The 27177-nt window shown below is 45.8% G+C and overlaps 1 protein-coding gene across 2 annotated transcripts in view; it reads left to right on the forward strand.

Moving 5' to 3' along the window:
• SLC24A3 (solute carrier family 24 member 3) overlaps nucleotides 1-27177 on the forward strand; it is a 457347-nt gene that overhangs the window by 389944 nt on the left and 40226 nt on the right. For both annotated transcript variants that reach the window (XM_045528345.1, XM_045528346.1), the window contains exons 7-9: nucleotides 8599-8673; nucleotides 19150-19175; nucleotides 26007-26060. In XM_045528345.1, the coding sequence (XP_045384301.1) occupies nucleotides 8599-8673; nucleotides 19150-19175; nucleotides 26007-26060 (155 nt within the window). The remainder of the gene's footprint in view (nucleotides 1-8598; nucleotides 8674-19149; nucleotides 19176-26006; nucleotides 26061-27177) is intronic.

Genomic DNA, 27177 nt, shown 5'->3' on the forward strand with positions numbered 1-27177 from the left:
AGGTATCTCGAATCTCTCTCATTCCCCACTATTTCAGAATGAATAACTCTACTTATAATAAGGGAACTTACCGACTCTTGGTAATAAAGAAACATATACATTAACGTATCTCCATTTTTCAATGTTTGAAAACTGGTTTTCAACAAATCAGTTTCTTAGTAATTTTATGTTATTTATCTTATGCCTTTTAACATACTATTCTGAAAAGGGGTCTGCAGGGTGTCGCGGGGTGCGTAGCGCAGAAAATGTTTAGGAAGCCCTGAGCACTATGTCGAACTTTCAAGAAACAGCAGCTGGTTGTGTTCAGCATAGTTGATACTAATCAATATGATTATTCTCAGTCAGGGATCGCAAACTCATATTCCTCCAGGGTTAAGTTCTATAGAATAAATGAGCGCAGTGGTCAGGTCTAAGGAAAACAGTAAGAGAAAGAGAGTAGCTTATGGCAGTTGACTCTGGCTTTGGAGCTGGGGGTGAGGAAGAGCAGAGGAAAGCAACGCAAACTGGAGAAGGCACGTCCCACCTAAAGGGGGCGCCACTGAGCCACTCCACAGTGACACAGGCTGCCTGGCCTGCTGATTTTTCCAAGAGAAGCCAAAAGTTTGGTGTTGTAGAGATGCCCCTGAAAATACTAATAATGTACATGTTGGCTGCTATCAATATTTCAATTAACAAGAAACAAAGAAAAAATAAAGCCCTAACCAGGCCAAATAACCAGAATAAAACAGTGGTCAACATCCAACATGAGATAAATAGGCAATATAGAAAAGGTTCAACTTTCCTGTTGCCTTAAGAATATTTGTTCCAAAATCACTAAACTTCCCATCTTGTGCTCACCCAAGAAAGGCAAAATACTTATTCTAATCAATACTCAAAATCTAAGAAGTAGGGTTACTAGATTTAGCAAATAAAAATATAGGACATCCAATTAAATTTTAATTTCAAAGAAGCAATGAATGTATTTTTAGTATACTTTTGTCCCATGTGATACTTGAGATATGCTTATATTAAAAAATCACTTGGTATGTACCTGAAATTCAGATTTCACTGGACTTCCTATATTTTATCTGGCAACTTTACTAATAAGCCAATCTCAAGTTGTGATGGAGTAGTTACTATTAAAGTTAATGTGTAATGTTAATAACAACTAACACTGTAATTGCATTTGTGTTTTATTTTGTTTGAGTAACATTGTGGAAGTCCCACATACACTCAGAAAAGTGCACATGTACTGAGTATAGCTCACGGCATTTCACAAACTCAGCACACTTAGGCACCAGCATCGTGAGCAAGACAGAGAAGGGTCCTGGCCTCTGGGAGACCCCTGAGTTCCCTTAAAGACTCCGTCCTTGCCTCAAGGAGAGTGCGATTCCTCACTTAAAACAGCAGGAATTAGTGTGGCCTGCTTTTGAGTCTTATATAAATGGGATTGGGTTGTACTTTAAAGATTACAAAACCCTGCATGTGTGTGTGTTGTGTGTGCGTGCGTGCTAGTGGGAATGCTTACTCTGATTATTGGATTACTGTGTACACCCATGTTTTTGGGTACAGCAGACACTGCCAGTGCCCTATGCATGAGCCCTCACCTTTACCAGTTCTGTTCCCACTGCCCTGACTTCCGCCTGCCAAAACCTGCATTTCTTTGTCTGAGGGCTCTTCCTAGTCACTGAAGTCCATGTTTTCTGCCCTTGGGGTAGGAAGTGCCAGGGAATTAACACTCCCGGGTGCAACCCTCAACCTCAGTAACTGACGGGAGTGGGTGGACCAATTCCCCAGCTCCCTCTCCCCGTGCGGGAGACAAGGGGAGGGGCATGTTCTGCACGGTCTCCCAGAGGTCCCCACTTAGGTTGAGCCCCCGTCACCCACTGCCATAACATGGTTGTCATCTTCCTTCCTCCACTGCTCCCCTACCAGTGCTTCCTAGAATCACCTCCCCAAATAAACTATTTGCACTCAAACCTGGGTCTGTTTTTGGGTGAATCTAAGCTAACACACACCTGATTAAATGCAATTACCCTAATTGCCCTACATTTATTCAGTAAACTTGTATTAAGTACTTAGTAGTGGCAAATGCTGTGCTAGGTGCTGGCACATCAGTGCCTGGCAGTGACTGCAGACGCCCCTGCAGCTGGTCCCCAGAGCAAGCGCAGGGCTCCAGGCCACAGCAGGCGACAGCCCTGTGACCACAAGTCCAGCATTTCCTTCCCTGCAGCAGAGCTGACTCCCTGTGAATTCTAATGTGTGCGAGAACACTCTGAACTACCAAATTTTGAAGCCCTCGCAGGCAGTAACTTACGTTTAACATGAAAACTGCTGCAAATAATGCCATGGATGATTGAGAAGGCACTTCTGAGTCCCACAGCGTCTCCGGGTCATTATGGGTATCCGTGGTTATTGTTCAGCAAGATCAATGAAGAGCATTCAAGAGATTATTCTATGTCCGCACTGTCCTGATGTGGCCTCATTTTTATTTAAATATATCGCCAGTAGCAGCTTGTTTACTTGTCATTTGTTCTCCTCACACAAAACTAGAACTCAAAATGAGTTTTCTTGGGAAAAGAATTAAAATTTAAAATATGAATTTATTTTATGTTCCTGGTTGGGAAGATTAATAAGCAGAAACTCATTGTATTTTGCAAAAGCTTGTTATTGTCCTATTACATAGCCCAATTATCACTGTCCATTTTCAATAGTGCACTTCTAGAAAGCCGGAGGCATTTGTATTTCAGTGATTTTTCTCAGCACAGAAATATTTAAAAAGTGTTCTTGAATAATGAACCAACAGACGGTAGTGCCAAGACTTCGCTGTGGGAAGAAACCCCACATCAGGCCCGTCTGAACGGTACCGCGTGGTGTCCTCAGATTGTTTTAGGGACAACCCAGAGCCCGATCCTAACTCCAGATTCTGTGGCTGTGTTTCCTGAGATGAGAATTGGCTGTAGAAATTGTGTCAGCTCAAAAGCTTGGAACGAAATTGATGTTATGATTTTTCAAATCCTTTTTCCATGAAATTTGTGTGAAAATAACAACATTTCTCTGAGACGATAGCAGTTTTATGTTTTATGTCATGTTACTATTATGGTGTTTTGTCTGCTTCAGTAGGTTTTTTTTAAAGGCAAGTACTCACAAATTGAAGGTATTTGTGCCTTTCAAACTGTGCCTGCAATGTCAAATTCCATTATTCATCAAGAAAAATAGTCATAAATATTATATTATATATACACACCTATCTCTCTATATACTGTATGTATGTTATCATATCTATAAATGGCTATATATAGAAATACAATACATATCCATATACAGAAAATATATAGTTTTGTCATAAACAATCACTTTTAGCTTCCTAGAAGGAGCCAGAATTCCAGAAGAGAGGAGAGTATGTTGTTTGGGAAGTGTGATTTTTTTTTTTTTTTTGGCATTATGCCACTCAAAACTAAATGAAATTATAAGGAGGAAACTGAAGCTGCATGTTCAATAGAGAATGTGAGAAATGCACTCCAGAAATAGAAACAGAAATATCAAGATGAAATTCCAGCTGGGAGGGATTCCTAGAGCTATAGGGGGAAAATAGAGCCTCTGGCTGCATCGATGGAGGAATCGGCCAACGGATGGGCTTCTGTCATCTGCGCCATCTGTATTATTGATTAATGAGGTCAAGGGCAGAATCACTCACTGTTAGTTTTCTCCCAGGATCCCTATTCTGGTCTCTTCACCAGAGTAACTTGTCTTTCTTCCCTGAGGTCATTTTGCAAAGTGCTACGTATGGAATGTGAGCTGTCCTCTCATCAACCTGCTCTGGCTGGGGTGACACCTGCCAACAGATGCAAAGAGACTCTTGTTTTGATGCAGAGGTGCTAACACACCCCTCTCTGCCAGTAAATGTGTTCTGGGTCTGAGCCCTGTGGTTGCCAGCCTTTAGCTAGAGATAAAAGACCCCTGACTGAGAAGTGAAGACCATATAGAACGCAGAAGACGAGTGTGTTCATGTTTGTGAAAAAGTGAAACATTTAATCACCAATGAGCTGTATGGTGTTTTATTTTATTTTTGTCAGCTGAAGTATCCAAATGGACAAGTACTTTCAGTATTATCTGATTCTGTTCCACCTAGAACATGTCCATACCTAGAATATATCCACACCATATCCATATCTATAGTCCTTATAATAATTCCTTTCTGCTTGGATTACTTACCCTGATTCTCTTAGGAGCAGCTTATTTTTAAATTTAGCTGTGGTTGCTGCTTTTTTGTCTCTCAGCCTTCAGCTATTCCCCTCTTTGTCTATAGTCTCTAACATACCTGTTCTAATGGCTTCAAGTAATGGAGAAAAGAAATTCCCATGGGAGGCAACCAAAACTGGGTGTCGGTTTTTCATCTTTACCTCCCTGAGGAGCTGTAGTATAATGTGTGGGGACAGGGAACGAGACCTAGGCTTCCCGAGTTCAAATTCCAGCTCTCCCCTACTGCTGAAATACCATCTTGGTCAAGGCCCTCAACTTCACCAAGCCCAGATTGCTGGCAAATGAGGGTGAGCCTAACCTTAAGAGGTTGCTGTGAGGATTGAATGAGATGACCCTTCTACATCCCATATTTGCAGGAAGTGTCGGATTAATATTTGCTGTTGTGGGGAATGGTGGTCTCAGAAAGTTAAGGCAGAGGTGGCTAAAGCTCTTGCTAGAACTACTGCAGAATTATGAATGATTTGGGTGTATGCCTTTTTAAAATTTCTTCTAGAGTGTAGAAAGTTTTTCTTTGGTTTGACAACTTCTTGTGTTCTATTTCATCACTTGTATAGGAAAAATTGGTTTGAATCTGAATCTGGGACTGAAATTTGATGACAATCCAGACATTGAAAACTATTTGACTTAAAGAGAGAAAATATATCACTATCCACCCCAATTTGACATCTAGGCCTATGCAAGGTGTATTTTTCTTTTCTTTTCTTTTTCTTTTTTTTTTTTTTTGAGGTTTCTGTCTCACTCTATTGCCTGGGCTAGAGTGCCATGGCATCAGCCTAGCTCACAGCAACCTCCAACTCCTGGGCTCAAGCAATTCTATTGCCTCAGCCTCCCGAGTAGCTGGAACTGCAGGCATGAACCACGATGCAAGGTGTGTTTCTTGCAGCAGTAAATCTAAGTGGATAATTTGTGTCATGCTCTTCTATTGTTTATTTTTGGCTTATTATGAAAAACTGTCATCTTCCAGTCCCGTCAACACTAATTCCCCACTCTTCTGAGGCAACTACTTTCCATTAATTTGGCTGTTCCTGATATTTGCTCAATGTCTCTAAATAACCTGCTTAGATGGCAGCTATTTGGTTTTTCAGTTGCAAGCATTCTCCACTGACTTCAGAGTGTAGAAGAGGAGGGTTTAGGTCTCTTTTAGCCCCACCTAGCCAGTCCCCTCTATCCTCCCTAAATAGTTATATTATAAGTTTGACTAGATAATAGTCTTCTTAGTTTGTTATGACTATGTGACCACTCTTCATAGCTGAGCCGTTAATGCTTAATGAGATTCACCTTCTTTTAGGCACAGTTCTAGTTTCCTTGTGGTTTATAATTATCTTTTTTATTCTTGTTTGTTTCATTTTCTATGTTCTAGTTACAGAGCTCTATAATATTCTTTCTGTAAGTTCAGAATTATCAGATATCCCATCAGTTTGTCCTTTTGGCATTTCTTCTGAAGTCTTCTGAGCTGCTCCAATTTGGTTAGGTTGCCCTCTAAGCCTGCTGCAAAAGTTTCATTTGGGAATCTCCTTTTACCATCCTTCTAGAATTTCCCTTTACCATTCATTCCAGAAACTTTCTTTAGTTATCATTAGAGATTCTGGTTGCTTGGAATTATGGTTTATTGTAACATAATTTTAGGTAACAATAGTTTACTCCCTTATTTTGGTGGAATATGTCCTCCAGTAGCTTTTTCAGAAAGGGTGTATAGGAGGTAAATTTCTTGAGACAACTAAATTTTAACTTTTATTCTTTTCTCACTTTTAATTAATAATTTGGTTGGGCACAGATTTATAGGTTGAAATAATTTTCTTCCCTAATTTTGAATGCATTAGTCTATTTTCTTCTGGCTTCTCATGCCTTTGCTGAGAAACAAAATGTCAGTCTGGTTTTGAGCCTTTGTATATCAACCTGTTTTAGTCTCTCTGGTAGTTTTTAGGGTCTGTTCTTTGTTCCAGTATTCTGAAAACTCATGATTATGTGTCTTCATGTACATCTTTTGTGTGTGTGTGTGTGTGTGTGTGTGTGTGTGTGTGTGTGTGTGCATGCACTCAGTGAAAGATACTCAGAGGACCCTTTCACTCTGAGAATGCATGTCCTTAACTTCTGGGACTTGTTGTAAATTATTTATTTGGTTATTTCCTCCTCTCTGTTTTTTATGTTTTCTGACACTTCCACTGTTCAAATGCTGGATCTCTTATTTTCTATTAAGGTGAGGAATGGGCAGTAACTGGGCTCCTTGAAGTGAGGGAGGAGGTTTGGAGATTAAATTCTTAAACAGTCCTTTACTTGTGCTGTTTGCAGGCCCACAGTTACCCTACTTCTAGAATTTTCCCCACTGCCAGCTAAATCACCAATTATTCTTCTGTTTTCCAGCTTCCAAAATTTTGTTGCTCTGATGAGCTCTTCTTTTCTTTTTGCCCTGTGGGTTTATGGCTTGTTTTAAAAATTCCCTTTACTATTATCTTGTTATAGTATAAGAAAGAACAAAGGTAATGGTATGTGTTCAATCTGCCATCTTCAACTAAAAGCCTGTGATTTGTTAAAGAAATTTAGAATTGATATTTGCCACATGTTTTAAGTCCATTTGGCTGATTATAATAAATTGAATAAATATTCACAACGTTTTATGACCTGCTGGAAAATGAACAATGTAGTCCGATTTAATCTATTCCATAGATGGTAAGTGACGACCAAGTTCTAAGTGTTTTCAATGCAAGGGAAGAGTGATAAAAGGATACAGAATACTTCATATTTGTTCTAAAGGGATTTTTGTGGTGTGAGCCCTCTTCTCAACAATGCTGTTGTGTGTAACTTAGATCTGCACATACAATGCCTAATAAGGTAAAATCAGCAACAGAAAATACCTAAGTGTCCATATAACAAGTGGAAGAACGCATTAATGGAAAGAGACTGGCCTCATGATTCATTTATAGTTCTATTTATGTCATATCTTTCATGTTATTTGAATCCAGAGAGCCTTCTCTGGTTTGACTTAGCCTAATCTTTCTTTATAGAGTGGCACAGCAGTCAGGGAGCGAAGAGGCCTGGAAGATTGCAGTGTCCCTGGGATCCCTTTTCACTATTGTCTGTGGTGTACCATGTGCCTGTCATTGGCCCCGCTAAGAGTGCCGACGTTTCCTGGGTCATTTTTCACTTTCTAGGCCAAGGGCAAAGGCAGCCAGACAAACATCCTGTGGCCACAGGGTAGGTGATACTCTTCCAGGGAATTGTCGTGACCACCCAGGAACGGCCTTCTGATGTGGCCCTGTGGACCCTCCTAGACTTTTCTATGGCTCTGCCAAAATGCAGAGAAAATGTGAACAGAGAAAAAATACGAAGTATCCCTCAAGCAGAGGTTTTGAAGGACTTAGCAGGGAGAAATGAATCTTCCTCCAGAACAGGGGTCTCAACCCGGCCCCCACAGTTCCCTCGCCTCCCCGTGACCTTTCCTCCCCACGATGCTCGGCCCTGGCTCATCTGCCTCCTTGCAGCACCTAGAGGCCCCTTCTCCTGCAGGCCAGGCTGCCTTCGCCTCCAGCAATGTGCTCCTCCGTGTCTCAGCACAGCCAGCATCTCTTTTTATAGAGAAAGGAGAGGTCATGGAGAAGGTCACCGTTGGGACATCTCTCAAATGCTAAGAACAACATTTTCTCCAGATCAGTGTGAAAATCAATCTTTTAAAGATTCTGATTAAACCAGGGGTCAAATGCCAACAAGGCCAGACACAGAATAGAGATGAGGGAGGAGGGCCAGGTGAGACTGTAGGGCGGGCTTGTCCACGCCCCTTCTGAAGGGCGGCAGCTGCCCAGCACAGGTTGCTCATTCCACGTGGGAGGACTTGCTGCGGCAGACACTCGGGTCGTCACAAAGGCACGGGATAGGTTTGCTCTCCCGTCCCCTCGCTGCTGGGGATGCTAGGACAGGCCAGTTCCTGGGAGACGTGAGACTCCTCTAATGGGCAGCTTTGCATCGAGGGTCCCCCTGGGCCTTGCTGCACCTTCCTACGACTGTCCGGCAGCCGGGTGCAGTCTCCCCAGCGGCAGCCTTCCCTCTGTCCCTCAATCCTAACATCCGAGCTAGGGCTGAGCAGGTGGCACTCCCAGCTCCCTGACCCCCTCCCCACTTTCTGTCATCTGCTGTTTCCCGCTAACATTGCTGCAGGTTTAGTTCCATCTTGGCATCTGCCTCTCAGAAGATCCAGAGTAACACACCTAAGGGCCTTTAATAAATTCCTATTGATCGGCAGATTGATTGGTCCAGGACAGGAGGCTCAGACGCGAGCCAGAGCCGGACAGCGGGAGGCATCCTGTCTCGTTTGCATAGCCTGGTGACCTGCTCCTTGTTGACTGTGTCTCCCTTCCCCTGCAGGTTGTGGCCCTTTCCTCCTGGTGCCTGCTGAGGGATTCGATTTACTACACACTGTCTGTGATCGCGCTCATTGTGGTAAGTCGCTCTTGCCGGGTTGGTCCCACCCGTATACTTCTCAGCTCCGGGGCTGCAGCGGCTCAGGGGACACTGGTGGGGCGTGAGCGGGTGCCTGTCTGGGTGTGAAGGCAGAGTTTCTTTCTTCCAGCTATTTTGAGCACCCAGAACCCTGGCCTGATTGAGGGGTGCTCAGAACCGGAGTCTTGCTTGAGTTACCTGGGCCCATGAGAGTCCCAGCTGTTCTGTTCTTTCTCACTTTCCTCCAGCTCTTCCCTAACTCACTTCGTGGCATCCCCTCTCCTCCTTCCTCCCTCTGGAGGGTCTCCCAGGGCACTTCCTGCCCTCCCCACAGCGCCCATTACCACGGCCACCTGTATCCTCAGCAGTGATACCTCCCTGAGGCCCAGCCGTGGGTAAACAACTCTCTACCAGACATCTTCACACCCCACACTCCACACGTCTCTGAGTAAACATTGGATGTTTGCCCCATGACTGGACCACCTTTCCATATTTCAGGCCCCATCCCTATCCTGGCCACCCAACCTGGAAGTGATGTTAAATTGGCCTTTCTCTTAATTCCCACCATTTGGCTCAATTGTACTGTGGATTTTCATCTCATGGAAATCATCCCAGTGTGCTCCTCCATAGTCCGCCTCACTGGAGGCTCTCTCTTGCCATCGCTGGCATTAGCAGATGCAGCAGCTGCCCTGCAGTCCCAGCAGGTCAGCGTGTCCATCCAGCAGCCTCTCTGCCACCTGTCCCCCTCCCCTCTCCACCCCTAGTTAGCCCTCAGAGCCATCCCAGTGCTGTCTCCACAAAGAACACCTGCAAATGCCACACACTTGTTTAACTGATCAGTGGCTCTAGGTCACCCACGCAGAAAAACCCACACTTTTTAATGTAACAAGCTGAAGGGTAGACAATTGGAAAGAACATTGAAATAGGACTTGGGAGATCTCACTCCCAATTCTGCCTCCCCCTCCCCACATCATGTTTAATTTATATGTCAACTTGACTGGGCTAAGGGATGCCCAGATGGCTGGTGAAACATTCTGGATGTGTCTGTGAGAGTGTTTTTCCGAAGGGATTAGCACTTGAATCCTTAGGCTTTATGAAAGGAGATCACCCTCACCAATGCAGGTGAATTATCATTCAATTCATGGAGGGCCTGAATAGAACACAAAGGCAGAAGGAGGGTGAATTTGCTGTTTCTGCTGGAGCTGGGCCATCCATCTTCTACCCTTGGACATCGATGCTCCTGGTCCTTGGGCCTTTGGACTTGGACTGGGGCTCACACCATTGGCTGCCCTGGTTCTCAAGCCTTTGGGCTTGAACTGGAGCTATACCACTGGCTCTGTAGATGGGAGAGTTTGGGACTCCTTAGCCTCTGTGATAATGTGAGCCAATCCTTCATCACAAATCTTTTGTGTGTGCGTGCATGTGTGTGCGTGTGTGTCTCCTTTTTATTCTGTCTCTTTGGAGAACCCTGACTGATACATGCCATCACTAGCTCTAATGACCTTGGAGAAATCAATCACTCTGGGTCTTAGTTTTCTTACCTACAAAATTGGACTAGATCTCACCTGTTTTACAAAGCACTTACCTGTAGGTTATTTTATTGTAAATCTCTATGTAAATCAAATAAACATGATGTTTGATATGAGACTTTCCACAAGGAACCAGGTGAGTACTTCAGTGACCAGCAGTTCCCGGCACTGAAAATCTTGGGTTTACAAACCATCACAAGGTTTGCCAAGAGGTCAGTGTTATGCTAAAAATTGCTCTAAGCCTTGTTCTCCAGAGTCCCCATATTAAAAGAGGACAGGAACTGGCCCAACCACACTCCCCAAATTCCAGGACCCCTTTATAATTGGGAGGGTGGAGACCCACCCCAAGGCACAGAAGGGTCCAGCATGCCGTGTTGGAACTGAAGACATGCTTCACCTTTGACACTGCTGGTTAGCAGACACATGGACACACATGAACTCTATGTTCTTATTCTCAGTCATTACCTGTGGAAAAGGTATGATCACCTGAAACCCAGAGGACTCTTCTCTTCACCTCAGTCCGGACTTCTCCAGTGCTCTTTCCAGCAAGCTCTGTCCCGGAAACCCAAGCTGATTATGTGCACTCTGCTCTTCTGCCTTGAGTATTGGTTAGGATGATTTTTGAAAATGGCTTTCTTCAGGAGACATGGTCAGGGGGTAGCAGAAATGAACACAACTGTCTGCTCTGCTGAATCCCAGAGATGATGATACTGGTAAGCACAAGGCAATGGGACAGAACAGAGCAGGCCAGATCTCCCGGGAACACGGACTTGTCAATGCCACTCCCAACAGCAAATGTGCCGGCTCAGTTTCTTTCTGTTTTCAGCATAGACACTTCCAGGAAGGACTATGTGTGAAATAACTTGTCATCTGTCCAATTTATCTGGACATGTCCAAGATAAAATAAATGTAATTGTTGCTAATGATGTGTGAAGAAGCAAAGCTTCATTCTGCGGACGACAGACTCACCCGAGCCTGGTCTGTGGGCAAAGCAACCATCTGCGCTCAGGTGCGGCTTGTAAATCACAGAGGGAGCTGGCTGAACACTCAGGCTGCCGGGGCAACTCTGCTTTTCCCCCAGACAGCAACAAGCTGCAAACGCAAAGGATTCTTTGCTGGTACCTGAGGATTTGGACTGTGTGTTTACAGACAAGTTGTCAAGGCTAGAGTTTTGTGATTTTGAGAAAAATTACATTTCTCCACTGCTAAGAAGAAATGGAAAAGATAAGATTGGAGTCCTCAAAGTTAAGTCTTGGTTCTTTTTTACTTTAAATGGTATTCCTCCAACTTCACTGTGCATTGGAAACACCAGGAATGCTTACTTAAAGTGCGGAACCCAGAGATTTTAACTGCACAGGCTCTAAGGTAAGACCCAGGAAATTGCATTTTGACCAACATATTCCCTCACCCCAACGTGATTCTGATGCCAGTAGCACCGTGCTGCATTTTGAGAAACACAACTTTAAATAAGGTTGGAAACCATGTTCCTCAGAGTATTCATCTGTTACGTAGAAATGATCATTTGTAGAGTCCATTTTGAGATTCCCAAAGGAAATCTAAGTAACTTTGACTAGATTTCTGACCATTGCTAGTCTGAATGGAATTTTGACGCTTGTTAAATGGTAGAAAGCTCCCGGCTCATTTTCACGTGAGACTTAAAACTGCCATGAAGAGTCAAACAGAGTCGCACACCGAAAAGCACCATACTTCGCAAAGTGGCTTTCACAATGTCCCCAGATCTGTTCCATGCCCCAGCCTCAGGCTGCAGCTCACACGCACTCTGTGTCTTTTTGTCAAGGTTTCTTATTCTCCTCTTTCTATGTTTCCCCTAGTATCATGGGAACAAAGTCCTTTCCCTTCCGGTGTTCCTTACGTAATACTAAGCTTCTCTATAGGACTCTGCAAAGGGCACTTGAAATTCCTTTATTTAAAAGCCTTTCTTCCTACCCACAAAATAATTACCAACCTTCCCAAGCAATTTATTCAACTATTGGGTTTATTAAAACACTCTCCCCTGTTATATAGATCTGAAATGTTCAGAAGGCTTAACTGCCGGTCCCCTGGGGTTGTGCACCAGGAAGTTCATTCACCCAGAGGGCAGGTCCGGATTAAGTGGGACCAGAAGCCTTTCTACAGACATCCCCTTACCACTTACGCAGAGGAGCCCCGAGGACCGACCATGGGGCCTGGAGATCCAAACAGCGGAAAGATGACGTCTCCAGAGACGCTGATGGCCGTGCAGGGGCAGAGTCGGGGCAGGAAGGTGCTGACTGAGTCCTTATTACCTGGATTCAGAACAGCAAATGTCAGCTGACGCAGGGGAGACAAGAACAGGGGCCCACAAGCGAAGCCGCAGAAGCAAGACCAGAGTGCACCTCCCAAAACCAATGAAGCTCAAAACCGTTAACTCAGAGACACAGAGGTGGATTCGCTTCGGTGTTTGGGAATTTCACTTAAACTTTGCTCTGTGCTATTTCTGGCTTTTGTTTGCTTGCTTGTTTGTTTTAAGGAGAAAGCAGAAGACACAAGAACGTGTCATTGTCTAAAGCAATTATAATTGCAAAAACATAAAGTGTATGTTTCTCAGGGCCCTTTCTTGCCCCAATCAAGAGTCCCCTGAGCCCGGGTGACGTTTTGTACTTTGAAGCATTAGTCCGTGGAGAAGCTCGACAGTGCCCAGGAGCCTCGCCCAATGCCCCCAGTCTCTCTCTCTCTGCAAGAGAAGGGTCACCTTTTAAGTCCTGAGAACATTCCGGGTTCTTTGGAGCGCTTCCTTGTGTGCATCCACCCGACAGACCCACAGACCGTCTGCAAATCATCAGACCGGCCGCGGCTTCTCCTCTACCCACAGTGAGCCCTTCAGCCACGGGCATCTCCAGCCTCCCAGTCCTGCCTTTTCTCCAAATTCCAGCAGGCCTGACAGTTTCTTGTATTGAAATGTTACTGTAATTTACATAATCATGTAATTTACATAAATGCAAATGATCCATTACATCGTCAGTCTAGCAGCTGCCCTAAAAGAAGCACTTTATTTTTACCCTTCCTCTCTGCTTGAGAACAGGACTGTGTGCGCGGAGAAAAGGGGAGCCTCGGGGCAGGGGATAGGCCCATGGGGATGAGTTACTGATAATGCAGACTGGCTCAAAAGTGCACATTCACCAGGGCTGCCCGTCTGCGGTGGGCCAGGGGAGCCCCCGGCACTAGTTGGGGTGGTCGTCAGGGCAGCCTGAGCACTGGCGCAGCAGCGAGGCTCCTCCAGACCAACACGGTCCTTTCCTTCCCTGGAGGGCTCATTGTAACGTCCCCAAGGGAGGGACCCCAGAGCTCAGCCGACTCACCTGCCAGAGATGCTCAGCGCTTCCAGAACTTCCATGGTCACGGAAATGGTCTACAATCCTGCGCTGTCTGATGCTGTAGCCGCTAGTCACGTGCGGCCACCGAGCACTTGAAATGCAGCTAGTGAGAACAAGGAACTAATTCTTTTTATTTAATTAATTTTAATTTTTAACAAGCATAGACTCAATACTAAACATGGGACTGAGTACTATGCTGTGTCTGCTGAAACGTATTTTCTAGTTCAGTCCTCACGCTGTGCAAGCTGGCTCTGTCACGCGTCCCATCTTACACATGGGAAACCGAGGCTCCAGTGGTTAAGTGATTTGCTCCAGGTCAGCGAGCTGCAACATCTGGGATTTGCCAGAGCAGGTGTCTAAGATGGTACAGCCACACTACCCCAAGGCAGAATGCGGACTTCCTCTCCAATAAAATCTGCCTCTTGAAGTCTTTCAGACTACCCTTATCCCCAGAACCCAGTCCCCCTGTTAGAGAGGTATGTCAGCCTCACTTAAGTTTGTAGTCTTGTTTTTAGGCAGGAGAGAACAGCTTCAGCCTCCTCCTGCTAGAATTATTTCATTAAAACAACTAACCTGAAATCATCCAGAAATCTTTTGATCTTGCCCTTCCTGTGGGAGGAAGGAGGTCTTAGAGGCCATGTGGATGTCTGTCCTCTGCCTCTCAGCTGGCCACCGTGGCCCTGGCCCTCTGACCAGTCACCCCTCCTTCTCGGACCCAATCTTCCTGGGAATGAACCTCTTCTCTCTCCAACTCAGAAACCTTGCTGCTCTCAGGCTCACTGCGCCCCGTTAAATCCCAGCTCTCCTCTGGAACACTGGGAATAACTATGGTGGTTGGAAGACTCTCGCAGAGAATGATGGTGACAAATCCGATGGGAGGAAAGGCCTGCTTTAATGACACTGGGCAAACCCAGGAGATGGGGGTCAGGCTTGCGTTTGTTCCCTGAAACAGGGAAATGAATTAGCTGGGCTGGAGGATGCAGCTTCCATAGACTGAGCAACTCCTCTTTCACAAGGAATGCGACTTGGAAATTTAGACCTGTGTTTGTGTTTTTTTTTTTGCACTGCTCCACAAACGTAGTCCTTTGGCTTAACAGCCTTCATCTCCTAGATCCCAAATTCATCCTCTTATCCCTGTTTCTTTGCTGTCGCCTGCCCTAACATATCTACTTGACTTGGTCAGCTCTGCCGCAGCCCTGCCTGTAGGTCATCTTCTTTCCTGCCCTCCAGCATCCACTGCCTTCATCGAGTCAGCCTGCTAAACGTCCTGAAGTAGGAATGCCTGTTTAACTTTAAAACGGAACCCACATCTGTGCACAGCAGCTAGCTTTGCAATGTGCTCCATCGGATTCTTCTCTGCAGATGAAATCGCCGTGGCCTTAGCTGAGCCATCTGCACCCCACCCCCAGACCTGAAGAAGTGAGAACTCCAAATGCAGATCCATCCAGGGAGTCCCCACGAGGTTGAGTGGGAAGAGCTACGGGAGGCTGTTTTCTTTACAGCAAGGAAGGGAAGGTTGTCTGGATTTCAGTCTCTTAAAAGAAAACGATGGTGTTGATTTTCTCTTGTTATTTGCACTGCTTAAAATTCTGATGGTGCCTGTGACCATGATACAGGTTCCAGCAATGCGCCCACCTCTGCTCCATGGCTTCAGTTACAGTGAGCAAGCCCAGGGGCTGACGCATTGAGACAGCCACCTGCCCCCCAGCCTCTCGTCTCCCGTCACACCTGCGCCATTCCCGGGTCATCTTCCTGTTCTTCCAATGTGAGCATGCCGTTCCCTTGGCAGTTGCCTGGCTTGCTCTGATATCCATGGATTCGCCCTCCTGATATAAGCCTGTCTTGCTTGGAAGAATTCTAGAGCAGACGCAAGAATGAAAAGCTGGTTTCCATGGTACCTAACCATTTCTCTGAAGCCTGGAGGAAATGAGTGCTTTTTTCAAATTCATTCCTGTTTAACATTTAGCTCAGCTGCAGAACACGTGGAAACCTTAGGGCGAAGCCAGAGGTGCCTGCGGGTGAAGAACATGTGGGTCAGAGGGCAGGGCCCCCACCCAGCCCGCGCTCGGCGGATCAGCGCCCAGCTATCAGTCAGCGCCACCCATGGTGGCTCTGTGCTGGCTGTCACAGTGCCCGGCCCCAAACAACCAGCAGAGCACCAAGAGAAGAGCTGCCTGCCCCAAGCTCGCTTTCAGAAATCTGACTGGGAAAAGGCTGGGTCAGTTGCAAAGGCCACAGCGGGAGGTCACTCAGTTGCAATTCATCATGAGGATTGAGAGTTGACATCAGATGACCTGTCCCCAAAACAGAGCACCAGGCAGGAACTGCCACCTTGCCCGTGACAGCAATGGCTCACTCAGTAGGCTGCCCACCTTGAGGTGCTTCCCCTCCTTCCAGAAGATTTAATGGAGCTCGGAAAATGGACTTGGCCTGACTTCATTCTAACTTCCCCCACCTTGGCAGGGCAGACCTGGACGGAGGACCGGGACGTGAGCACCACCCAGTGGCCATTGGCAGGAACTGGGGGTGGAAATGATTGCAAGTTTTCTTCTACACTAGTAATATTGCCAGGAAGGGGTGGGGGCGGCCGTTGCGTTGTTTTCTTTTACTCGAAGCTAAGGCATAAAAATACTGAGGGATGTGTGCAATACTTGTCTTAAGAGAATTAAATAAAATAAAATCTGTAAAGAATAATAAACCCATTCCTCCAAACTTCATCCTCGAATGAAGGTGAGCCCTGTCCTTGTCATTTTAAGAGTTTTCAGACAGGGCGACTCTAAGGCTGCCTCAGGATGGTCAGGCAGTGCACCCTCCTGAAGGGACATTTGCAAACAGTGCCAGTTTCCTCATTTTCAGCCTTCGGAAGAGGTGTTGATCAGCCACTGGTCCTCCAAGTAACACCACTAAATGCCAGAGGCAGCTCATAACTCACCTCCACTCCTTTCTCCCAGTGAACAAGCTGCTTCCATTCTTAGAGGCCGGAGTTTTAGTCCCTTTCATTCATTTTATTGTCCTTTTCTGAGTCCTCCCATTCCTCTGCACAGTCCTCTTAAAGTACAGGGATAAACCCAGACGGTGTTTGGATCAGCCATGGGGTACCGAAGTCCTCCTGGCTTTGTGGAAGCCTCCTCCTCCTCCTCTTCCTCTCTCTCCTTTTCCTCCTCTTCCTCCTCCTCCCCCTCCTCCTCCTCTTCCTCCTCCTCTGCAGCAGTCATGCCTTCTGAGTGATGGGACTGACAGGACGTCTTCATGCCAGGCAGAGAGATCAAAGGGAAAACTCTACCAGTTATTTGGATGTTTCCAGATCTCCACCATTTATTAGTACTTATAGTGAGATCACCTGCATTTTTCTTTGCCTGTCTGCCTCCCTGAACCACATCCCCACCCCCAATCCCACCCCCTCACCCCACCGCGCCACAGCCATCCCCTTGGCTTCAGGGTCGTGATGCTCTGTCCCTAATTGCATAGCTTGTCCAATCTTGTCCAGATATCCCCACTATTTCTTGGAATTATTGTGCTCCTATTTAGGGTCCTTGGTATAAATAATCCCATTCTCATTTTTTTCTTTGATATGATCATTGAAATAATCAATAGCTAAAGTTGTATGAGTCCCAGAGCTGATTCCTAGAGCGGACACGAAGGGGACTTTCTCCCAGGGAGAGTGAACTCCCGGCGTCTACCTTGCAGCCTCTGCGCCCCCACCTGTGGGGAAGCTCACACAGAACAAGGACTTCCTAAAAGCTGCTTTCATATCACATGGCATTGCTTGCCTTCCCTGATAGAAGAAAATTAAATCAGCTTGGTCTAATAAACTCTTTCTCAATATCTTGCGTTCTCTTAAGTGGCTACAAATTGATTATTTCAGCCTGCTGCTAAGACTAATATTGCATTAACTTCAATTAATAGAAATGTTTTCTATCTGAAATAATTTGGTCTGTTCCATGATTTTTTTGACAACGATTTTTTTAAAAGCTTGTGAATGCCTTCCAGCGAATAGATTCCATGCCGTTCAACCTGGATTATGAAATCATTACCTTTATTTCTTTAATTCTCTTCCCATTCTAGCCAGTTTGATATTTTCACCCAAATGTCAACTTGTTGAATCTGATAACAAAGATGAGAGTAACGAAAATGAGGAAGCCGAGGTCTTTTTTTCCAATGGCTTGTTAGGAAGAATGAGTGATTAATACAAATAAGCCTGGGTCCTTCCTCTCTGCCTTCACTTTGGACCTTCAAGATAATTGGAGAGGGTTCCTTTTATGGGCCTTTAAGCCATGCTCTGCTCCTCTTGGAGGTGTTCTCTATGTCTCTACCCAGCTGGTAGTTATTGTAATCACGGGGGACTGCAGCAGTGCCCACCTTGTTAGCTAAGTTCACCATCTGCATGCCCTAACGACACTGCACACCCAGATTGTCCTGCAGATATCGACCTCGGTCTCCAAGGGGCCACTGCCTTTGCAGGGAAGGCCACTCAGAGATGCTCACACTGAAAGCGGTCATATTTCGTGAGTGTGGAAAGGATGAGCTACCAGCCATGTCCATGGCTTCCTGCTTAAATAAAGTACAGGTGTAGTCATTTGGTTTCAGCAACATGTCATCTGGGCAGATCAGTACGTCATGAAAAGAACACCAAGTCAAGAGCTGGGGATGAGTTCTAGAACCAATTCTACAGCAAACTGAGCAACCCCAGGAAAATCACTCATTTTCTCTGTGACTCAGTTTCCCTATTTAAATCAAAGGATTACACCAGCTTTTTCCCTTCAAATTATTTTAGATGGTATGTGGATGGTAACAGGACTTAAATAAATTAAATCCTGCTATGTATTCTCTCTGAATTCTCTTTTGATAAGGAGAAAATGTCAGTTTGGCACTTGGGTGTCGTTCACTCCTTCCAACCCCTGCTAATCTCCTTCCTTAATGAAAGAGCAGGCCCGTGGCCCAGGGCTTGGGCAGCCAACAGTGTCCAGCCAGGGTCTGCAGACACCGTTAGTTGTTATTACATTTATTTTTCAGGGTTACCCTCTATATATGATGACAAGAGGTGCCCATCCTACACTTCTGGTTGTGATGTAAAATGCCCGTTGAAAATAAATTCTTTTAAGGAAACAAAAAAATAAGCCAATATAAAGAAAAGTGTTGAGTCCATAGAAGTCCAAGTGTTTCCATAAACACTGTGACTACAAAGACATGCAGAAATCGTACAGGTGGCATATAAGAGACTAACGTTTGGAAGTAACCACAGATCCCCTGTACCCCTTGCAGATCTGAAATTCTGAAATGTGTCTTGCTTCACAAAGCAGGTTAGTCACACTTCCCTGTCACTTCACTGTTGGACAGAAATTGTAGGGATGCTGGGATTACCTGATGCTTCACGCGCGCTCACGCGCACACACACACACACACACACACACGTCCACCCCAATCTGCCAACACCGCCTTCCACTAACACTGGCCAAAGGCAAAACCAGTATGGAGGGAGGTTCACACACAGGTGCCTCGTGGCCCGAGCAGCCCAGAGCACACCAGTGACAAGGGTGGGCAGTGTGCATGGGGTGTGTGTGTCTAATCTTACATCCTTTTTCTTTTTTTCACAGTTCATTTATGATGAAAAAGTTTCCTGGTAAGTACCTCTTTTTCCCCCTCTAATTTCATTGTGTCATGTTGCAGACCTAAGTATGTTGAAGACCAGAGTTAGGATTTAGGGGAAAAAAGAAAATGTCATGACAGCTTAAAACAAGTAGAATTTGTCAGGAATCCTCTTCCCACCTTAAGAAAGGAATTAAATCAGCTTTCGCAGAGCAGAGACCTTTTCTTTTGGGGCTGGGGTGACAGGGCTCTATTTGGGATCCTAATTCTAGAGGTCCTTACCCTGCAGGTGACATAGTCATGACTTAACTGTGCCTTTCTATAGTCTGCCATGCGCTAGGCCATGGTGACGGTTTGATCTTTTCAAAATGTGTCCAAACCAAGTTCTGTGTTTCAAATTCTGTTGTACATCTCAGGAATCAGGACCCAGGCACTTCGGAAAACTTTAACTCGCTGAAGTTCTCTGTTTAATGTTCAGAAAGATCTTGGAGCTCTGAAAATAATTGATTTTTTTTGATAGAAAATTTTGCCCAAATTAAATATGTGGGATGGCATTTGCATTTGGACCCACAGTCCAAATCTCTATTTTTGAGATGGGTTCTGAGCAAGTCAAATATGTTTGAAGTGGAAATAGAAATTGAGCTTTTTGTGTATTCTTGTTACTATTTTTTCAAATATTTGATCTATAGAAGTAAGTAGTATGGAATAACTTCTTAGGAATAGGCATTACTCTGCACATAGAAAACTTTCATGGCATTATTTAAAGCTAAACATGAGCTAGAAAAAGCAGTAGAGAGTCCACCAGGCTTGACTTTCAGCACAATGACTGCTAACCCCTTGTCGGAGTGGACACCTCTGTGTCTGAGGACAGCTCCGTGATTTTCAGAATTTGAGGGTGGCAGAGAACCTATCACATTGATGATAAAAATTATGAACTATGATAGGGCATTAAGACACTTTTGCCTATTCTCTCTCTCCTCCATCCGAAAGGGAAGAGGAGGAGACAGCTAGGAGAATTTCCTATAAGATGCATAATCTCCATATTGACTCATAAGAAAGTAAGAAAGAGGTCTTTTGTGAGTAATGGTAATCAACAGGCTGAAAGGAATTGAGACCCCTTGGAACCCTGGGTCAGAAGTGAAGAAGAGCCTCCTCAAGGGGTTCTCCTGGGTGTGGCCACCAAATGGAATGGGGACATATCCTCCCCCATGTCCTTAGGGATGAAATGCAGGACAAGAAATCTTCCAGAAGCATTTTCTAGTGCAAACCGATGTCACGATTAGCACAACCACTGCTCTGCCTTAGCAAATAGTAAGTGCTTGAGCATTGCTCTGTGTTACTCGTCTTCACTAATGACACTCCCAAAAAGACAAACAAGTTCTGATCACCATGATATCTGAAAGTTGCCTGCTGCTGCTGTGCAGAAAGACATTGAGAAAGGCCTTCCAGCGGAGGTTTGCTGTCAGTCTTGGAGGCTGCCGTCTTTCCCACCAGCTCTGTGGCATGGCTGCATGACAGCCGCGGCAGGAGGAGATGAAAGCAGGCTTCGCCATGAGCCAGTTTCAGCCCTGACCCTCAAAACATCTTTTAGGATATTTCAGATAGTTTAGAGCAACAAAAGGACAGTCTATTTCCTCTTCATTCCAAAGGCTTTTGCTAGGCTGTCAGGCAAGCCCGTCCTCAGGTAGAAGCCTGGGCCTGCGGCTCAAAGGTCTAGACTCTGTAAGGTAACAGGTCATCCGAGCCCTCGGCCGGAGCACAGAGACTCACTCCCATGTGTCCAGTTGTGAGTCAGGGGCCGGGAGGGCCATGGATAAATGAGTTGCAAATCCCCCGGTGTGTCTTGCTCTAGCAGGGGGAGGGGAGGTTAGAATCATATTAATAAATCAGGTGCAGCCGTAGCTTCTAAGAAAGCCCTGGGCTGGGGGGCTGGGCTGGTGGGGGGGGGGGGGCGGCGAGGTGGCACCAGAACAACATTCCCAGAGTTCCGGCCTCTTGCATAATGACTGTTATTACGTGCACGGGCTGATGAAGAGCATTTCTCACATGAGTGAGGCTGCGAAATTAAAGTCTGCGCCGCTGGCCTTTAACTGCGGTAGGACTTCCAGGGATTTCGGATGAAAAATATATCAAACTTTATGATTTTTTATTGTTGTTGTTACTGTTCACTTCTCCTGCCTTCTTAACCAGCCAATCACGAGCATTTATTTTGCTGAAAGGGCACATCTAGGAGCTTATTTCTTTCGTTAAAATCAGAGTCTTTAATCTGTGCATTAAAGCACAGCAGCATTTCAATAATACCTTGAACAGAGAGTTCCATTCCTTGTTGTAGAACAGTCCAGCATGGCCTGGTGATTTCCAGGCAGGCAACCCATTCACCCCAAATCCTCAAAAGGAAACTAATTTCAATTGAGTTTATTTGGACACTAGAGTACTTTCTAGGAGGAAGTGAGCTTTGTCAAACACAAACACAGGGGATACAATGTATCCCTGTCATATAGTTTAGATTCTTTCACTGCTCTCAGAATAGCGTTCTGCAGGAAGTCACTCACATTCGGCCAAGAAGTGGCAGTCAGCAGTCAGGAATGCTTTAGTAGCAGGTAATAGAAAAACCAGCTTAAATAAATTTGTAAAACTAGTAGTTTATTTTTCTTACACATCAAGTGCCCCGGATTACATTTCTGCATTTCTCATGGCCTTTGCCTAATGGCCCCAAGATGGGTGCAGTGGTTCCAGCCGCCAAGTTTGTCTGGAAGGCAGGAAGGAGGAAGAAGGGGCTCTGCTGCTTTCTTCACCCTTCCACCTGACATCTCTTTGGTCACAGCCAGGTCTGCCTTGACCACCGAATGGCCAGGGGGATTAGAATCACAACTTCAGACCAATCATTATTCCTCGTCTGGGCCTGGGGGTGGGCCTCACCCTCTCTGAGATCAGGGGGTACCCACTTGCTGCTTTAGCATAGTGGGGTTCTGTGAGCAGGCAAGAGGCAGGGGGTCTCTGTTGGGGACCTATCCTAAAAGACACTTAAACAGAAAGCATCAGTGGCCCACCGAGTAGGATGTACACTCAACATGCAGAGCAAAGCCCATGATGACAGCTCAGCAAGGCCCGTGATGCTGTCAAAGGGCATTTGGAATGTGTCTTCAGTGAGTCTGTAGCCTTAGCAAGAAGACTAAAGGATCCAGGGCGATGTTTTCCTTTCTGCTTTTGGTTCTCAACTTGTGACATTGGGAGAGCAAAAAGACCCTGGAAACACAACCTGGAAACTGTCTACCTGGGTGGCGTTAGAGAGCAGCTTTTGCTGTTCTGGACCGGGGTCAGGAAACCAGAGCGGTGCACCCCAGGCGAGGACAGGCAGTAGCCCTCCAGTCTGGGAAAGAACAGTCTTTGGCAGGAGAAGCAGGGACTAGTTGAAAATGATTTAACATGGAAGTTTAGGGAAGGGAAGAAACGAACCCAGATCAGACTGCAGAATTGGATCCCCAGAGGACAGTAGGTGGGATGTGGTCAGGAGAGGAAGGTGGAGAAGATGCCCAGCGTCCTAGGAGGGAAGAGCAGGAGAGGGGACCAAAGAGTACCCGTGTGACTTCAGAGGTCTGGATGTGGATTCAGTCCAATCCCAAACTGTTTCCTAAGCACCTCCTGTAGGCCAGGCTCTTTCCAGAGCCAAACACATAATACAAAACCAAACCGGCCCTGAGCTGGAGGGCTGCCCAAGCTAGAGGGGAGGCAGACAGTTGACATGTAATTACAGGTTCCCTTGGAGATGCTCACGGCATTAGAGGGAAGAGGCCTGGGGAAGGGACGCTGAAGAGCATTAAGTCTAGGCTTGATGATCCAAACTCCATCAGGCCAAAAAAGCAGGGGGAACAGGTGGGACGGCACAGAGCCCTCAGAGAGCCCAGTGTGGTCAACATGGATGAGGCGTGGGATGAACCCTGAGTCTGACCCCAGCAAACTAACCCTGAAATGTCAACAAAAGCAGGGAACCCCGTCCCACAGGCACCCCTGAAAAACAGCCAGAGAAAACCTGCTTTGAGTATTGCAATGGAAGGGCTTGCTTTGAGTAACAAAATCAAAAAGATCTAAAAGAATTAGAAAGAGTATAAATAGGCCTATTTAGAAAGTGCTGGATTTAATTCAACCCAACTATAATATTTCATTGAAGCTGGTTCATTTTCTTGGTGACTTCTCAGTCTATTAAAATGCATGTAAGTGGCAATATGACATCCCTTCAGATCCTGGGAGTCTCTTTCTGCAAAATGAATGAGTGTGCGGTGAATAAAATCTCACTTTTACCCATGAAGTTTATGCTACATATATATTGGGTTTGATGAGATAAGAACCATGTTCAGGCCACCAGAGGTGTTTTGCACTGAAAATTGATGTTTAGAGGCAGTGTCGTCCTGCTCGGATGGGCTGAGGGCTGCTTTGTGCTGGACAGGGAGAACTGTGGGCGAAGACCGAGGGCGTGCGCATGGGCAGAAATCAGCTGTCAGGGTTTTAAGTACCCAGGAAATGAAAAACCAAACACTGAGGCAGCGCAGGTGTGAGAAGTGATGTCAGTGACTGCTAGAAACAGGCATTAGATAATAAATGAGTAATAAATCAATAAACAAGATAATTGCAGACTGCTCAGAGGTTTAAAGAACATAAATAAGGTCATGGGATAGAAAGGGAGGGAGGGCAGACGGGGAGGGTTTCTTGGGGGAGGTGACGTGTAAGCTGATATCTGCAGGATGAAAGGGGCCAGCCAAGGAGTGAAGGGAAAAACATTCCTGGCAGAGGGAACAGTCAGTGCAAAGACTCCAGAGCAAGAGAGAGGGAAAGAGATTGCTGCGTGCGAATGCAAGTCCAGTTTGGTGGGCACAGGCAAGGCACGAGAGGGTTTGGAGAAGAAAAAAGGACGAGATTTTGCAGGGAAGGAGGAACCTTTGATTTTTTTTCCCAAGCCTTTCAGGAGGCAATTAAAGAGTTTTAAGTGGGGCAATGACATGATCCAATAGCATCAAGGAAACCAGTTCAGAGGCTGAAATGAAGATGAACCAAGGAGAGGCGATAGAGAGGGAAGAAACTGACAATTCATGAAGTGATTTGGACGTGGAGTCCTGGTGAATGAGGGAGCAAGGGAAAAGTGTTCCAGACTGATTTCCAGACTTGGGGCTTGGCCGGGGAGGGAGTGGTACAGTTTACTGAGGTGGCAAAGCCTGGGATAAAAAAATTTTTTTAAAAAAGAGGCTAGGAAGTAGGAATAAAGAACTCTGCTCTGATGTGCATTTGGACTTCCAGGTAGAGAGGCCACATTGGTAGTGGAGGACGTATGGATGATGCAGAGCTGGAGAGGGTGTGGCGTGGGTGTGTAAGTTGGGGTCATTGTCATGTATTTGGTATTTCTAGCAATAGGTCAGGATGAGCTCTCCTGGGGAAGAAGTATAGGTAACAAAGAGAAGATGATCCGGTCATCAGAGGTTGAACTGAGGAGGTGGAGGAGGCAAAGGGGAAGGAGAAGGAGAAACTAGAGGCAGGAAGAAAACCAGGGGTGTGGCCTGCGGGAAGCCGGAAGAGAGCGTTTGAGGAAGGGGGTGGATGATCAACTTCTGGATTCTACTGAGGAGTTGAACAGGGTAACAGACAATCAGCCATCCACCCCTGGATTGCTGTAGGTGGAAGTCACTGTGCCCCTGACAAGTGACTCAGGGGACTGAGGGGTGTGCAAGTTAGACTGGAGAACATTACCCAGTGATCAGGAGGTTCCCAAAGGGAGTGTGCACAGCCACTTGAGAAGCTTTGCTCTGAGAGAAGCCAAGAAACGTGGCAGAAGTTGGGGGGATTTGGACACCCTGGTTTCTTCTCTCAGTAGTGCCTCGTGAGCATGTTCTATACTAAATACAGACGTATTTGCATAACATTTCTTAATGCGTGGTAGCCCATTGTATGGACCTACTTACAATTTATGTGCCCGTTCCCCATTTTATAACCATCTGACTTCTTTGCAACTCTTCATTTTATAAATGCCACGGCAAAAAAGCCTTTGCATAGGCATCCTTTTTACTTTTGACTGAATGTTCTCTGGGGTCAACCTCTAGACATGGAATTTGCAAAGAGAAAAGGAAGGATGGGCATAAGCCGGGATTCCCTCCTTACACCATTCTCCAGTGACCTTCTCTCGAAGCCAAGATTACTCCCTCAATTAGCTAATTTAATTCTGTAGCTCGAGGGAAGCCTAGGAAACAAGTTCCTGTTTTCTAGCTGCAAGTTGCTAAAATAAAGAAAACAGAAGAGGTATTCAAATTAGCAGAAGCTCCAGGCACACGCCAGTGGGTTTTATTTTTTTCTTCCTTCCTCCTGACTGTTTTCCCACCCAATCCTTCTTATCCGTCCTGCTGGCCCCTTCCCTGCCCTGGTTCTCTGTGTTTGTGTCTGTCTGTCTCTCCCCCACCCCTTTGCCCACCTCCTGCATATCCAACAGCCCCTCAGGCACCCCCACCAACTCCTCTAGTTTTAGCTTGCCCTTTGCAAATACATCTGCATAATGACAGTGAATGGTTAAGCTGCGGCCAGATTTACACACATAGGCCCACATCCAGCGTGTGTGTGAAAGGCATGCTGCTTTCAAAGACCTCTTTTAGGTGAGCAAGTAACAGAGAGGAAGGAGCATTTTCCCGTCAGGAGGGGAGGAAAGAGGAACATGGCTGAAAGCTGTATGCAGCACAGGGAGTATCTACAGACCAGGAAACCTCTGGAACCCTCTGCCTTCTCCTTGCCATCCTGGCTGTTTGCATCAAACACGTCTTTAGAGGGGAGGCTGGCGAGTCCCCCGGCTGTCTGTGGTGACCTCCCTTAACTGTTCTTGGCTTGTACGCAGGTGGGAGTCTTTGGTCCTTGTGCTGATGTATCTTATCTACATTGTCATCATGAAGTAAGTAAAATGCTTTCTTCATTTCTTTTCCAAAACCGTTTCCTACATTCAACATTATGGACGACGTGGGAGAGGATGGGGGATGGGGGTGGGCATCCGACTGGTTTTTCAAAGCCTCTCGTTGCAGACTCACATGGCTCCTCAAAACCTTTTGTGAATCACTATAATTCTGATTAGCACCAATAGCAGAGACCCTTCTAATCCATATGCGATGATAGACTGAAAGCTTAATGTTTCATTCAAGAACTCTCTAGAACCCTGGATCCCTCTTCAGGATCTGATGACCTAGCTTTTGGATGTTTCTTGACTCTCTTTTATAACACAAAGGAGGTAAAACTCAGTAAGTTACACTTGTATAGAGGGTGAGGGAAGAGGGACAAGAGCACTAGGTAAGAGGCGACTAAAATCTCGGACCAAATATCTGCAGACTTCCATTATTCATGTCATGTTAGTCATCTATTGCTATGTAACAAAATTCCACCAAAACGTAGTGGCTTCAAACCACAAACATGTATTATCTCACACAGTTTCTGAGAGTTGGGATTCCAGGAGCAGCTTGATTGGTGGTTTCTAGCTCAGGGTATCTCATGAGGTTGCAGAAGATATCTGCCAGGGCCACCGTCATGTCCTTGACTGGTGCAGTAGGACCCACCTTCAAGATGGCGCACACGGCTGGCCAGGAGATGCTGGTGCTTGGCTGGAGGGCTCAGCCCATGTGGGGAGAAAGGGAGAACTCCTTAGAGCCGCTTGAGTGACTTCCTCCAGAGTGAGTGATTCAAGAGAGAAAGCAAGAAAGGCCCCGTAACACCTTTATAATCTTGTCCCAGAAGTCACACACGATCACTTCCGCTGCATTCTGTTTATTGGAAGTGAGTTACTAAGTCCAGCCTATGGTTAAGGGTCCTGCATCATCTATCAAAGGGAAGCATGTCAAAGAAGTGTTGGTATATTTTAAAACCACCACATTATATGTTCTTTTCCCTCTTGGAGTCCAGGCAGGTCGTTATTTATATTAAGAATCATATTGTTGATGTTTCCCATACATGAAGTGAAAGGTCAGCACCATTGTGAACCTGCATGTTCACCTTTTGCCAAGTATCCTTGAGAGGAGGAGCTT

Source organism: Lemur catta, chromosome 17 (assembly GCF_020740605.2).
Source record: "Lemur catta isolate mLemCat1 chromosome 17, mLemCat1.pri, whole genome shotgun sequence".
Classification (NCBI taxonomy): Eukaryota; Metazoa; Chordata; class Mammalia; order Primates; family Lemuridae; genus Lemur; species Lemur catta.